This window comes from Trichoplax adhaerens, genomic scaffold, assembly GCF_000150275.1.
Source record: "Trichoplax adhaerens TRIADscaffold_1 genomic scaffold, whole genome shotgun sequence".
Taxonomy (NCBI): domain Eukaryota; kingdom Metazoa; phylum Placozoa; class Uniplacotomia; order Trichoplacea; family Trichoplacidae; genus Trichoplax; species Trichoplax adhaerens.
Genome location: NW_002060943.1, coordinates 2,293,258 through 2,306,075, shown reverse-complemented (window position 1 = coordinate 2,306,075; position 12,818 = coordinate 2,293,258). Strand labels below are relative to the sequence as shown.

Below are 12,818 nucleotides of genomic sequence, written 5' to 3'. Positions count from 1 at the left end.
GAAAACAGACACGGAAGATTGACCGCGTAACTATTTTTCCAACATTTTCGGCGTTATCTGGTATGGAAAGTCCGTCCATCCGAGGAACGTTTCCAGTCCATGACTGAGTAGTGTTCTGGCCTGGACTGGATTACAGTAGTGCAGAGTACAGTGCTTGGTCTTGGTCGGACTACGGTACAGTAGAGTACTTCGATGTGTACCGTCCACGGCAACATTTTGTAATTCTATTTTAGCACCTACAGTATTCTAGGTACTAAAAGAGAATTCCAAAATGCCGGAGGCTACAGTGTACCGCCGATTCATCCAAAATTGGAATAAAATTCATGAAGTTTTGGCATTTTTATTTCATTTTGAAAAATTGGAGTTGAATTTCTTCACGCTACACACTACTGTACACTGTAAGCAGTCAAGTACAGTACTAAGTACAGTACTAGGGCATAAAATGGACCGGAATTCCTAATTTCTAGTACAGTGTACACTATTCAGTCAATATTCAACATAGTAAATGTTCATGCAGCTCTGGCTAGAGTGCGTCATTGAATAAAGTGAAAACGCAACCCGAACCCAATAAAACGACATGTTATGGTTGATTTTCGAACCCGAAATGACTGCAATCGCTATACAAACACTGTATCCACGATACCAATTCTGAAGGCGAATCCCCCCCCCCCAGGTTTCGGGTTGACTTTTTTTCATGCCGTCAAAACAGTGTTGTAACCCCGGGTCCAATAAGCCCAGTACAAAAATACAACTTCAACAGGCTGTAACAAAGGGTTGTAACCCAAGTCAGTAAAACCAGGCCAAACCAATTTTACCCAGTGTTTGAAAACACCGGGTAAAAGGGTCAAGAAAAAGCTGTACCCTGCCGCGCAGTGTAAAGTATGGTACTCTACAGTGTACAGTACTGTAGGTGGCAGGCATCGTACTGGATAACATGCCGTAGGCCCCCCAGCGATTCAGCCTGTCACGGTCGTGGTACAACGCGCTTCACTGCTACTGCTGTCGTCAGTACAGTATTGTTCACAACCACTGGGCCCGTAGGGTGCTCTTGGACGTGCTGCCATGGCCTACGGTACCGTACCATAGCCCGTTGTAAAGCGTTTTGTAGGGTCGAGCCATGGCATGGATTGAAGTAAACATCAGCAGTGCCACTGTATGCAATTTTCAAAGCCAATTCGGCTAGTTGGTCTAAGATTCTTTCCTTGACAATCACTGGCATCATGGATAGAGACAGAAATTATGGCGGAAGGTAAGAGACAAGGAAAATCCATCCCTTAATTTGTGATAGAGAGTAATAAACGCTAGATTAAACTCTTGATTAAAGTAGAGTAGCGCTAGAATGGATGTTGAACTCAAATTCGGACTCTTTCTTTTCCATTTTCATAATGTGGATTGGACACCTGACGCGGATAGAGGTGGTAGCGGTCAACGCTATGGCGGAGGTAGCAGGGTTCGGAAACCTTTTCCTGAAGAGCCTCCTTATACAGCTTATGTTGGTAATTTGCCCTTTAATTGTGTTCAAAGAGACCTAGAGCAAATTTTCAAGCACTTAGATGTAAGTATCTTGCACAGGCAATTTATGGTCATCCCTTCCCCATTCCAAACCATTACTGTCTCCAATGTCTTCTTTCGTCAATGGAGCAAAAGATCAACAGGGCAGGACATAGTATACTACTCTAGTCTATCTTCTTCCTCTCGTAACCAGCCCAATTCTCAGTAGACTGTCGCAGTTGGATAATGTATTAACACTTACAAGGTGTTGCTATCAATATTGAACGACAGATAGTCTTGGACATCGTCAATGAAAATTTTCTTTGCCACCATGGATTTCATTTTCTCTTCTTTGAATTTCCACTATGGACTAGCGTATACGCTACCTTGTACGTTATAGTAACTCGTTTAACTTGCCTCCATGATACCCCTTGCAATGCATTGGTCATCCATACCAGCATTGAAAATACCCGTCAACACTCATGTACCGTATCGTACATGGACCCATGTTTGGGTACATCGATAGTGACTGTCCATGCTATAGTCGACATGGTCGTACAGTACACGTGCGATTCTCACTTACTGCAGCCGACGCTGGTTGCCATGTCTTCCAACATTTTCCTTACCCTTTGCATCCTTTTCCTTAGGCAACAATTTGTCCTCTAGACTGGCTATAGCCAGCTTATGCTTTGTAAAATACGATCGTACATTACCGTACATCAAGTTACAACAATATCTATCCATCATGATGGGTTTTCATACTGTCAGTGTAGACGTGAAGAATGTACCGTAATTCATGGCAGAGACAAGATGATTCAGGCTTGTCCTGAAATGAATCAATCTCTCTTGAATTCATGAATTCATGGCCAATCGGTAGATAGCACGCCTTCAATATTGCTGGCAAATGAATCCATAAGAGCAACGATAAATCGCCCAGAAAGAAAATGTTATCTTAAATTAATTTCTTTCTCTAGCTACGGATAGAATGGACCTTGAATGCATGAGCTAAATACTGGTAATAACTTCTCCAATTGTTGACATTTTTTTTTTTTAGGTGGTTAGTGTACGTTTGGTCCGTGATAGAGAAACCGACAAATTCCGAGGTAAAGTAAACTTCTAATTCCATTTTTTCCCTAATCAGCAAGTATACTGTAAGCTTGAAAGAGGTTTATTTTTAAAATATAAACTTGGACAAATAGGACCCAACTCTTGTAGACGTGTTGTAGTAGTCGGCGATGCGATCAATGCCTTCAAACGAGTCGAGATGAATTCATTAATGACACAGAGCACAATGAAAACCTAATCATCGCACAGGATTTTCTTTACTTGACCTTGCAATTCTTTTAGTCACAAGGACAATTCATGAAGCGCAATCGTTTCAGTAGACGTGTACATAACGATAGGACCTACAACGTCATCGTAAATACGCTACCTTGACAAGTCGTGGAGAATGATACGTATCTATCATACATTCATTATACTACGGTATTTTCACTACCTTGTTCACCTAATGGCGAGATTGTCATTATCTTTACGTAAATATTTGTTAAATGAATAAGGCAATACAGTATGTGTGTAATAATCCTATAATCATCGACCCATGTAGGCCATTGTAGGGTGCCCTTGCGATGGTTTAAATGTGCATGCATGCTTGCTATCATTGGAATAGTTTGATTTTAGCCATCGATTAAAGTCTCTTCTCTCTTTGTAACTTTTCTATTCCATCATGAATACATTAAGACACTTTCGTTTCATTTTAGCCGTTTTAATAATTAGTATATATTTCATTACTCTATACAAATGCAAGTGTATCGGATGATGAATAAGCGCGTATAAAATTCCAACATTAATGACTTCCTATACTGTACTGTTTAATAACGTAATCGAGTCAGGGTATACTACATTGTATCCATTTTTTAACCATCCCCACAATGTTTGTAAATGAAATGTATCCGCTACTACTGTACAGTGTACACTAGCTGGTGCTCGTAGAAGATCATAATTGAAGTTTATTATCAATTTCCGATGCCTTTTTGGTTGTGAGAGATTCGTCACGTCAATGGATTTTCTTGACATACAAAAGTACCTTAACTACTTTTCCTCTACTACTACGGAAATTTTTCAATGGATACCTCCATTATGATTGCCTTCTTTTCCGTTTTAACATTTATGAGACGTGTTCTGTACATGGTATCAATGTTATTTAAACTCATTATATGTAGTAATGAGAAGGTAATTACAATGTCGACATTTTGTTTGAGAGTAACTAATCGCACTATGGTGCTATCTCTGGTTTTTATTATCCAGTCTTTTTTAAAATACCGTACTGTAACGCATAATTATTCTCTCACGTCAGAGTTATAGGCTGACTAAGATGAAAACATTATCAGGCTTTGATCAACTAAAATTATCGGAAGTGACTACCGTTCGACTGTTACATCATACAATATACGCAAAATACCAAATAACTGATCGCGCCACGATTGGCACATTCATAGAAGCAGTTAATTAACGTAATACATTGCCTTGGATAGATCTTGCAAGCGACATTACAACAGTAAACGGAAGCTAGATTCTGCCACAATGTGCACGTTGAACGTGATGTAGAAAATTGACTAGACATTAAATATTGATAACATTCCGCGTAATACCGCATAAAGACCGAATAGTATAAAAGTGTCTGTGCTGCATAGTACCCTTCTGACAACAATTACCGTAGACTATTTATAGTCTTAAAAAGTACAGTACCGCAATTTTGATTGCCATTGACATCGAATAACTATGTAGCATATCTGTTCTACACTTAAGACACCCTAGTTGCTTTATAAATCATAACGTAACATTCTATCTATTTTTTTAGGCTTTTGTTATGTAGAATTTTCATCACCTGAAGGATTGAAAGAAGCTCTTGAGTACAATGGATCGGTAAGGCATTCGGTGTTTTGATTTTGACAGATGAAAAACAGCAAAGCATAATGTTAATTGTAATCGATTCAATTAGTACGACGGTATATTAATTCAGATTGCTCGATTTTCCGTCAATTAAGAAATTAACTGACTATAAAAATTAAATCTCTAAATGGTACCGTAGATTATTCAGTATGTACTAGGCCTATAAATTTAGGTTGTAAAAATTTCAAAGACCGTAGCTGTAGAATACGATAGTAGTTATTATTGATGCCCACTGTTGTTTAATTAAATCTCATCTAGTAGATATAGATATTGAAACTGACTTTACAGACATTTTTTCTACTATGTTTATTATCTTGTGCGCATAAAACCTGTAGATTGAACTCAACTAGAGATTTTATTTATTAATACCCCTGCATTTCTCAATTTAATGTACAAAGTAAATATAGTTTTTAAAATGGTAGATGAATCTCTGCTGATGTTAAAACGGATTTTAAAGCGTTCAACTTTAACACTGTCTTCAATGTATTACAGGAATTTGAAAATAGAAATATAAAAGTTGATATCGCTGGTGGTAAAAGAAACGATCGTGGTGGCGGCAATGGAGATCGCGAGCGCGGTGATCGCGGTGATCGCGGTGATCGTGGTGATGGCGAAGGTAATGTTCCACTTTGATTAGGATCTAATGACTCTAACTTCAGAAATTATATTACAGTACATACTATACGATGCAATTATGGTGATTTGATGTATTCGTATATCATTAGGACAATATGGTAGAAGAGATGGTGGTCGATACCGTGATAATTCATGTCAGTAACTCTTTACTCATTGATGTGGATTGCTATTCTCTTGAATAGTCAAATATCGTCATGTATAGCTTGTGCATGACCTACAATATAAGTTTCATCTCACTAGAATCTTTTGTTTCACTAGATGGTGGCGGACGCGGAGGTCCGCGCCGCGGTGGATATCAGAATTATCGAGGTCGAGGCCGTGGCGGCAGCAGCAGCAGCAGCAGTAGGCCACCACCGGAAGAATTTCGTGAACCTTCCCCTGGTAAATTATTATAGTCGTATTTGTATTTTAAATGTGATGGTCAATTATAATAGTAGAAAACTAGCCACATTTTTATTACAGATGTTATAAATGAGATTTTAATAATGAGTCGTTTTGCAATGTTTAACGTTCACATTGCGAGTATACAGTATCATTGTACGTACGGTGTATGTGTGTAAGTAATTAATATTTTGCCAAATGAAAATTTATACCCAATATACAAGACAAAGTTGATAGCGAATCGAATACCCTAAATACTTAAAGATGTTAAATTCATTTTATATCGCTTTTTAACATTCCTGTAGAAACTGCTTCTCGTCGACCTAAGTTGAACCTGCAACCGAGATCGGTAGGTGCGCCAGCTTTATCTGTTGCTTCAGATACCAGGAACTTATTTGGAGGAGCACGGCCACGAAGCTGGAAAGATGGCAATGAAGCAGGAGACGATTAAGATGACTATTATAACGGTACTGAGCAGACTGTATTTGTACGCGTATATCTAAATATTGCTTGGTATGATGTAAAAGTAGAAAAAAATGTGCAGCTATTAGGTCGGTTTTGGTTATTTCTATGCCGGTTATGCTATCCATAATATTAAACCGTTTACTAAAATGATAGCATAAAACATCATGATCGTTAGTTATGTTGCCAATGTAGGATTCCTTACTGTATCGATACTTAAGATACTTGAAAAATCAATAATTATTACCTACAAATATTAGGGATAACTTCATTATGTTACTTTCTAGTTGTAGATGTTGAACTAAAGGCCTGAGAAAGCAATATTGTAATGCCTTTTAGCGTCATCGAATACCGTTGAACTTTCTTTCATATCATGAATGTAAGAAGTGATTATTTTAACTGTGTGATGTTATGTAGCTGTTCTCAATTCAATTTTGTAATGTAAATTTTTCCTGATTATTTGCCGAAACGATTGAAAGAGCGTTGTTTTTTATAATATTAAAAGTCAGTATGCCACATTGATGTTAACAGTCTCTATCTAGGTCTGTATATAGAGTTATCCTTATTTTACATCTATTGAATAATAAGTGCAACCCTAGCTATGCTATTAAAATCTGGAGCAACTACAAATTCATTGTCAGCGAATGAATATGGAATATCAGAGATTACTCGGTTTAAGCTAGTAGCAAAGACAGGATTATGGAACACTGATACAGCAACGAATGCTGCTTTTTATTTGTTACGCTATAACCAATGGCGAAAAATTTTCAATTACATGTTGAATAACTAAAAATAGCAAATATTTGCATGCAGATGACATCGTGGGTAATTAATTAAGACAGGTCTGTTGAACCGATACTTTGAGTTAGATATTCTTGATATAGTTGTTCCTAAGAGAAGTAGTAAATAAAAGAAAAATATATGCAGATTGAGTTTCAAAGGACTATTGACAACTCTGACGTTCTTGATAACGCTTAGTGATTTACACGTCTATCATGGCGTAATTAATGCAGTAGGCATGATTGCATATGAATATGCGATGCGTAATTCGCATCGATGTAATGGTTATTGTCAATACTGGTTAATATCGTTTAAAGATATTTGCAAAATTTAAACTTACTTTTTTAGTCTTCACATGACCAGTTACATAACTTTGAACTTCCATCATGCGTCGAATTTGTTTGCGTGACATTGTGTCTTTCAGTCTATAACAACAACGCATGTACAATATATAATCAGTATCCAATAGAAGAAGCTACCAAATTTTAATGGCATTACTATCATACTACGGTACTGTTGCATGCTATATTATTTCATCAATAGTTGCGTATGTTACAGAACGCATGTGCTGTAATACAATGAAAAATCTCAACAAACCAACGCGATCCTATATGCCGTACCTTGACATCCACCGAGATAAATAAAGTAATAATAACGATACCACAATGAAAATAATTAATAAGTTTGTTTTGTATTCCTCTGGTACGGTGTTCCATAAGTCAGTAAAATGCACCTAACAAGTACAAAAAAGTAGTTACACTACTCACATAAAGCAAACAAGAGTGGCAATGCCACTCTTAAAAATAAAAATCATTTTATTGACGACACTAATATTGATCACCTCTACTCAAAATTCATAGTACATACCAGGTATGACTTTAGTGTATCTGTTAATTCAGAACCAAGAACTTTATTAATGACTGGCAAGCTTGTAAGCCATGCAACCAAAATTAACAACGGCAATGTTAAACCAAAAAATCCGAAAATGAATCCTTTGCCACGGGCTTTTAGGTTGTACGATGAATTTTCACTGTTTACATAATCAGATTGAAACAGGTAAAAACATTGAATCATACTGTACTAACTACTCAAACATCATTGTACTGTATTTTACTGCCTAAGAAGTTATAAAATTTGCATCATACAGTACACATTACATGAATTTTGTTAATCCCTAGACTGGAATGTTAGCTTTAAGGCCAAATGCAGGCGTAAAATTAAAATTAGATAAAGGCTAACGTAGTACTCACGCATTAATCCGAAGCTTCTCGTCTACAGCATCTGCAATTTTTTGGCAGTCTTTTTCCAATGAATTTAAGGTATTTTGAATCGTCTGGCTAATTGTCTTCTCCACAGTTTTGCAAACATCTTCAATTTGATTCTCACATCTTATAGGCTAAACATAATAACACATGGATTTCACCTATCACTGTCCTAATAAAAACGACTTCTAATATACATTAGTACACTAATCCTACTGCGTACCTTGCCTGAGGTCATAGACGGTACATAAATTGTCGGCATATCAAACCCTGTCTTATTTAATCCAGGCCGTTTGCATAGTTCTTGAGTAATTTGCATCATAACCCGCTGAAAGAATAATCCAAATTTAAAATTATCCTGGATCTTCATATAATCGAATTAATAGTGATGAATTGTAATAAACGCCCAATTGGGGCCCTTTTGAAATGATTTTTTACAAGTACTAGCATAAAGCTTATCAGATAGAACTACTGTAGAACTTGCCTGCCTATCCGTTTCTGTCCCGGCTGTATCTGCCTTACTTAAATAAAATCGAAGGCGATCTCCATGCTTACCATTTAAAGTTTCTGCAATTCGGATATCGAGTGTGATAAGTATGCTAGCATTACCAAAAATTAATTAAGATTGAAAATGTTTTGCTACTTACGAACAATATTGAGTGTTCTCTTACAAAGAGCTTGACCAATTGGATCAAAAAAGACAAAAATCAAATCTGCCATGTTGCCTAATGAATAAATTAAATTATACATAACAACAGTATGGTCAAAAACATTGTAAATGTTGCAATTCCAGGTGTGACTCATGCTTCAAGGCAATTTTACTTTACTATCAATAAATCCAGGACAATTCTATTAGAGGTGAGCATCCTATAAGAAATGTTGTCCTAGCAGTCGAGCATAGATCAGTGAATTTTACCTAGCCATTCGATTGTTTTGTCTACATCAAATGGATACAACATATCGCCATCCACTAAGCCAGGAGTATCAATAAACGTAATTACGGAGAATTTCTTTTGCTTAGAAGTAGAAATTTCCGTTGTCAAATATTCTACTACGCCTAATAAAGTCAATCCATTCAAAAATTCTGTCCATTAATACTGATTCACCCACATAATTATAGCCATATCTAATATAAATATACAACGATATATCTATCTTTAGAATGCTTTAAATTAGAAGTTTACCTTCGAATCTTTGTAGGGGTTTAAAGTGCGGATATAAATGTAAAGTAGCATTACCCTATATTATACCAAGCAATAAAAGCGAATTACATGGATTAGTCAACGTTACCAGAGCGAATACGTAGTTTTCGATGCTTAGTAAGAAGGAGTTACTTTATACGTACTGTAGTTTACGTAAATCCGTATATTTAAGTAGTCATTACTATTTCATTTCATGAAGCAATGTTTAAAAGTCGAATACACTTCTATCATTTAACCCTGTATTAGCCAGGAAAATTTTCTTACAGTTAAAGTTTCACGTTTCTTGCCGCTAGTAACAAAAGTAAACCCTTGCGTTTCTATTGCAACTCCAGTTTTTTGAACATGTTCCTCGACATACCTAGTAACAGCATTCAATTTATTCTTTATTATTTATCCATAATAATTATACGCTATCATTACTAAATACTGCATGAATACCATAACTGAATTCTCTATCATGAAATTACTGTTATCTTAACCATTCGCCTATTTGCTGTATACAGTAGCTCTACATCTGTTGGCATTCGTAATCGATTCGATATGAACAAATAGTTGTTGCTCACCAATTAATAAAGGATGATTTACCAGCAGAGTGATTACCAATCAGTAAAACTGTAATTTTATTTCGAGGGGTTAATAAAGACAGATCGAGGCTTTTAGCCATGGAAACCAAGCCTATATACAGTGATAAAAGTAATGTAAAATTGCATGTATTGGTTAGAAGGCATTACAGATGGTTACTTGTAAAGCCACTATTGAAACATTACGAAATGCATAAATTTATTCTAAATGGCAATCCTAATAGCAATTCGTTAAGGCCAGCATAGGTACGAAACATAGTTATATAGCTACTGCTCAAGATGGCAATAAACATATCACCCTTTCGATCAAGAAGTGTTGATGACGACAGCATGCAAGAGTTGAGATACTATGTTTTTCTCACATTGTGGTGTTAGTAGCATGTACTCTACTGTATGGGAAACTATTGATTGATTTGGGCTGGGATATCCGGTAGCAAAAGCCCTTTACTGGTCTTCAATGATGATCGTCAAATGGATTAATTTATGGCGAAGATGCTGATACTTTCAATTAAATTTTGATTGCATCCTGGTATGGAAAGCGATACTATAATGACCTACGAGTATAAATAAGAATTAGCCTTGATGATCCAGCACTGCAGCCAAGTTATCCAAGGTCATTTCCGTGTGTCATTCAAGGCTACAAGGATAGATTGCAGATATGGAAGGCAATAAAATGGGAAGTCATGGATCGTCTCCAATCAATCGATCAGCCTATAGAGGTCTTTTCTTACCTCGATGGATAGGACTATCGAGTATCGACTGTGGTATAATTTACAGCTAGTCTAATTCTCAATTAGCATCAGTTAGATAAACTATTTATTGTACTGTTGGATGATGGATTGGACGTGCCCATCCAATGCTGAATTATGCAGTCATGACAATCATTTCTACTAACTGATGGCGATCGCATGATTAACTGCTCTTCTTCCTATTTTATCATGAAAGTACAATCTTCTAGTAGTCCCTGGTGCAAGTATGCTAAACTGTTGATATTATCAGTGTATCTTATCCATCCATACCAAAGGCTACCGATCAATGAAGCCGAAGTAGATACAGTAAATGCTTTTGTTACCATGGGAGACATCAAGTGATCAGTTGAATGAGTTGGTCTGCACTGTCATTGTCCAATCATTTCAATATTTGCAAACTACACCATTGGATTAAGCCTGCAAATCAACTGACGACAATAATAATTCACTCTTTCCCATTTCATCATTATCCATAGAGATTGGTATAAATAAATTAAAAAGTGCAAGATGAAATGGACAGCAGAATGCATTGGCAACCGCCGTTTTTCAAATCATTCCATGATTACAGTGCAATCATCAACGATTATGACAGGAGATGATCAAGGAGATTGTGGACGTATTTTATCTGTATCGAAGGGAGAATTCACCTTTATCCTGATCTGCATAGAGCCCATGGCATTCTCGTAGTATCCTCTCATTTAAGGATAGTGTGGCTTTTTCGGTAGGATTGGAAGATATTCGTTGCTTCTTGGACATTTTCTCTTGGTGGTGGAAAGGATTTCTATTCCCTGTCGAGCAACGATTGAACAGAATGGATCGCTGCGATTTGACTTCACCCGAGGTACTGTAGGTTACAGTACGACGTACTGTAGTTGGGTTCACTTATCAAAATAGATGTCACCCTCTGGCACTATAGCATCGCCATTCCAAGGCAATGATAGGCACATTATAGTGACATTGATTTGGTTCACTCACCTTATCAAAGCTATAGTATCGTATTGGATAATTGAACAACTTGTTATCCGTTCCAAGTCAAATGGATGTCATCTTCAAATGTGTCTCTAGTATGCTATGACGGACATCTCTTTCACTCAGCTTGAGAATACTGTGTAGTGTGCTGTACTGTACAGTACTAAAAAAGACAGGGCACGCTGTGTCCAGCATCATAAACTGACGTTTTGGTACCGTACCGTACCGTACCATAAACTGAAGCTTTGGTACCGTACCGTACCATGAGTGAACTGCACTATGGACTGAAGCAAGAAGGTTCAGGCCAGATTGGCAGTGGTTGGTTGACTGCACTTTGAACGCGCTCAGGCAAATCCTGTTGTCCAAGAGTGCGCAGGTGTCGACCGGTGACGTGTCGACGTGTATTTGACGTGACGTGTAACAGTGCAGTACTGTAGACCACGAAGGTCTCTTAGCTCATACTGTACATTAGAATATCAGATGATCGCATAATTAACACTACGGCCATCTTGGTCTGTTCAAGCACTAGTCCAATAATCATCAATCCTATGTTAAAATGACTGCAAATCCTGTTGTCCAAAAGTGCGCAGGTGCCGACCAGTGACGTGTACAGTGCAGTACATTACTGTACTCGGACTGTGGACTCGATACTAGATCACGAAGATCTCTTAGCTCATACTGTATTACAATACCAGATGATCCCATAATTAGCACTATAGCCTCCTTGGTCTGTTCAAGCACTAGTCCAATAATGAATCCTATGTCAAAATGACTGCAAATCCTGTTGTCCAAAAGTGCGCAGGTGCAGACCAGTGACGTGTACACTGTACAGTGCAGTACACTACTGTACTCGACTGTGGACTCGACACTAGATCACGAAGATCTCTTAGCTTATACTGTATTACAATACCAGATGATCCCTTAACTTTAAACTAGCACTACGACCATCTTGGTCTGTTCAAGCACTAACTAATCCAATAATCATGAATCCTATCTCAAAATGACTGCAAATCTTGTTGTCCAAAAGTGCGCAGGTGTCGACGTGTACTGCGCAGTACACTACTGTACTCAGTGAGTTTCAGTTTACTCTACAGTACTATGGACTCGACACTTGACCAAGAAGATCTCTTAGCTCATACTGTATTAGAATATCAGATGATCCCATAATTAGCACTATAGCCTCCTTGGTCTGTTCAAGCACTAGACCAATAATCATCAATCCTATGTTAAAATGACTGCAAATCCTGTTGTCCAAAAGTGCGCAGGTGCAGACCAGTGACGTGTACAGTGCAGTACACTGCTGTACAGTACTCGACTGTGGACTCGACACTAGATCACGAAGATCTCTTAGCT

General features: G+C 37.4%; 2 protein-coding genes across 2 annotated transcripts; one reads left to right on the top strand and one right to left on the bottom strand.

Moving 5' to 3' along the window:
* Nucleotides 1–1,220: 1,220 nt before the first annotated feature.
* TRIADDRAFT_51503 (uncharacterized protein) lies at nt 1,221–5,911 on the top strand (the record flags this gene model as incomplete). Its single annotated transcript, XM_002108481.1, has 8 exons — nt 1,221–1,249; nt 1,414–1,555; nt 2,546–2,594; nt 4,352–4,416; nt 4,936–5,059; nt 5,169–5,213; nt 5,338–5,460; nt 5,766–5,911. 8 exons carry the CDS (start codon nt 1,221–1,223, stop codon nt 5,909–5,911), a joined length of 723 nt encoding a protein of 240 aa, XP_002108517.1.
* An 844-nt stretch (nt 5,912–6,755) lies between these two features.
* On the bottom strand, nt 6,756–11,252 carry TRIADDRAFT_18756 (uncharacterized protein; the record flags this gene model as incomplete). Its single annotated transcript, XM_002107679.1, has 13 exons — nt 6,756–6,812; nt 7,043–7,177; nt 7,359–7,401; nt 7,550–7,732; nt 7,953–8,098; nt 8,188–8,292; nt 8,437–8,531; nt 8,612–8,689; nt 8,881–9,021; nt 9,149–9,203; nt 9,431–9,524; nt 9,730–9,841; nt 11,144–11,252. 13 exons carry the CDS (start codon nt 11,250–11,252, stop codon nt 6,756–6,758), a joined length of 1,353 nt encoding a protein of 450 aa, XP_002107715.1.
* Between the last annotated feature and the right edge of the window lie 1,566 nt (nt 11,253–12,818).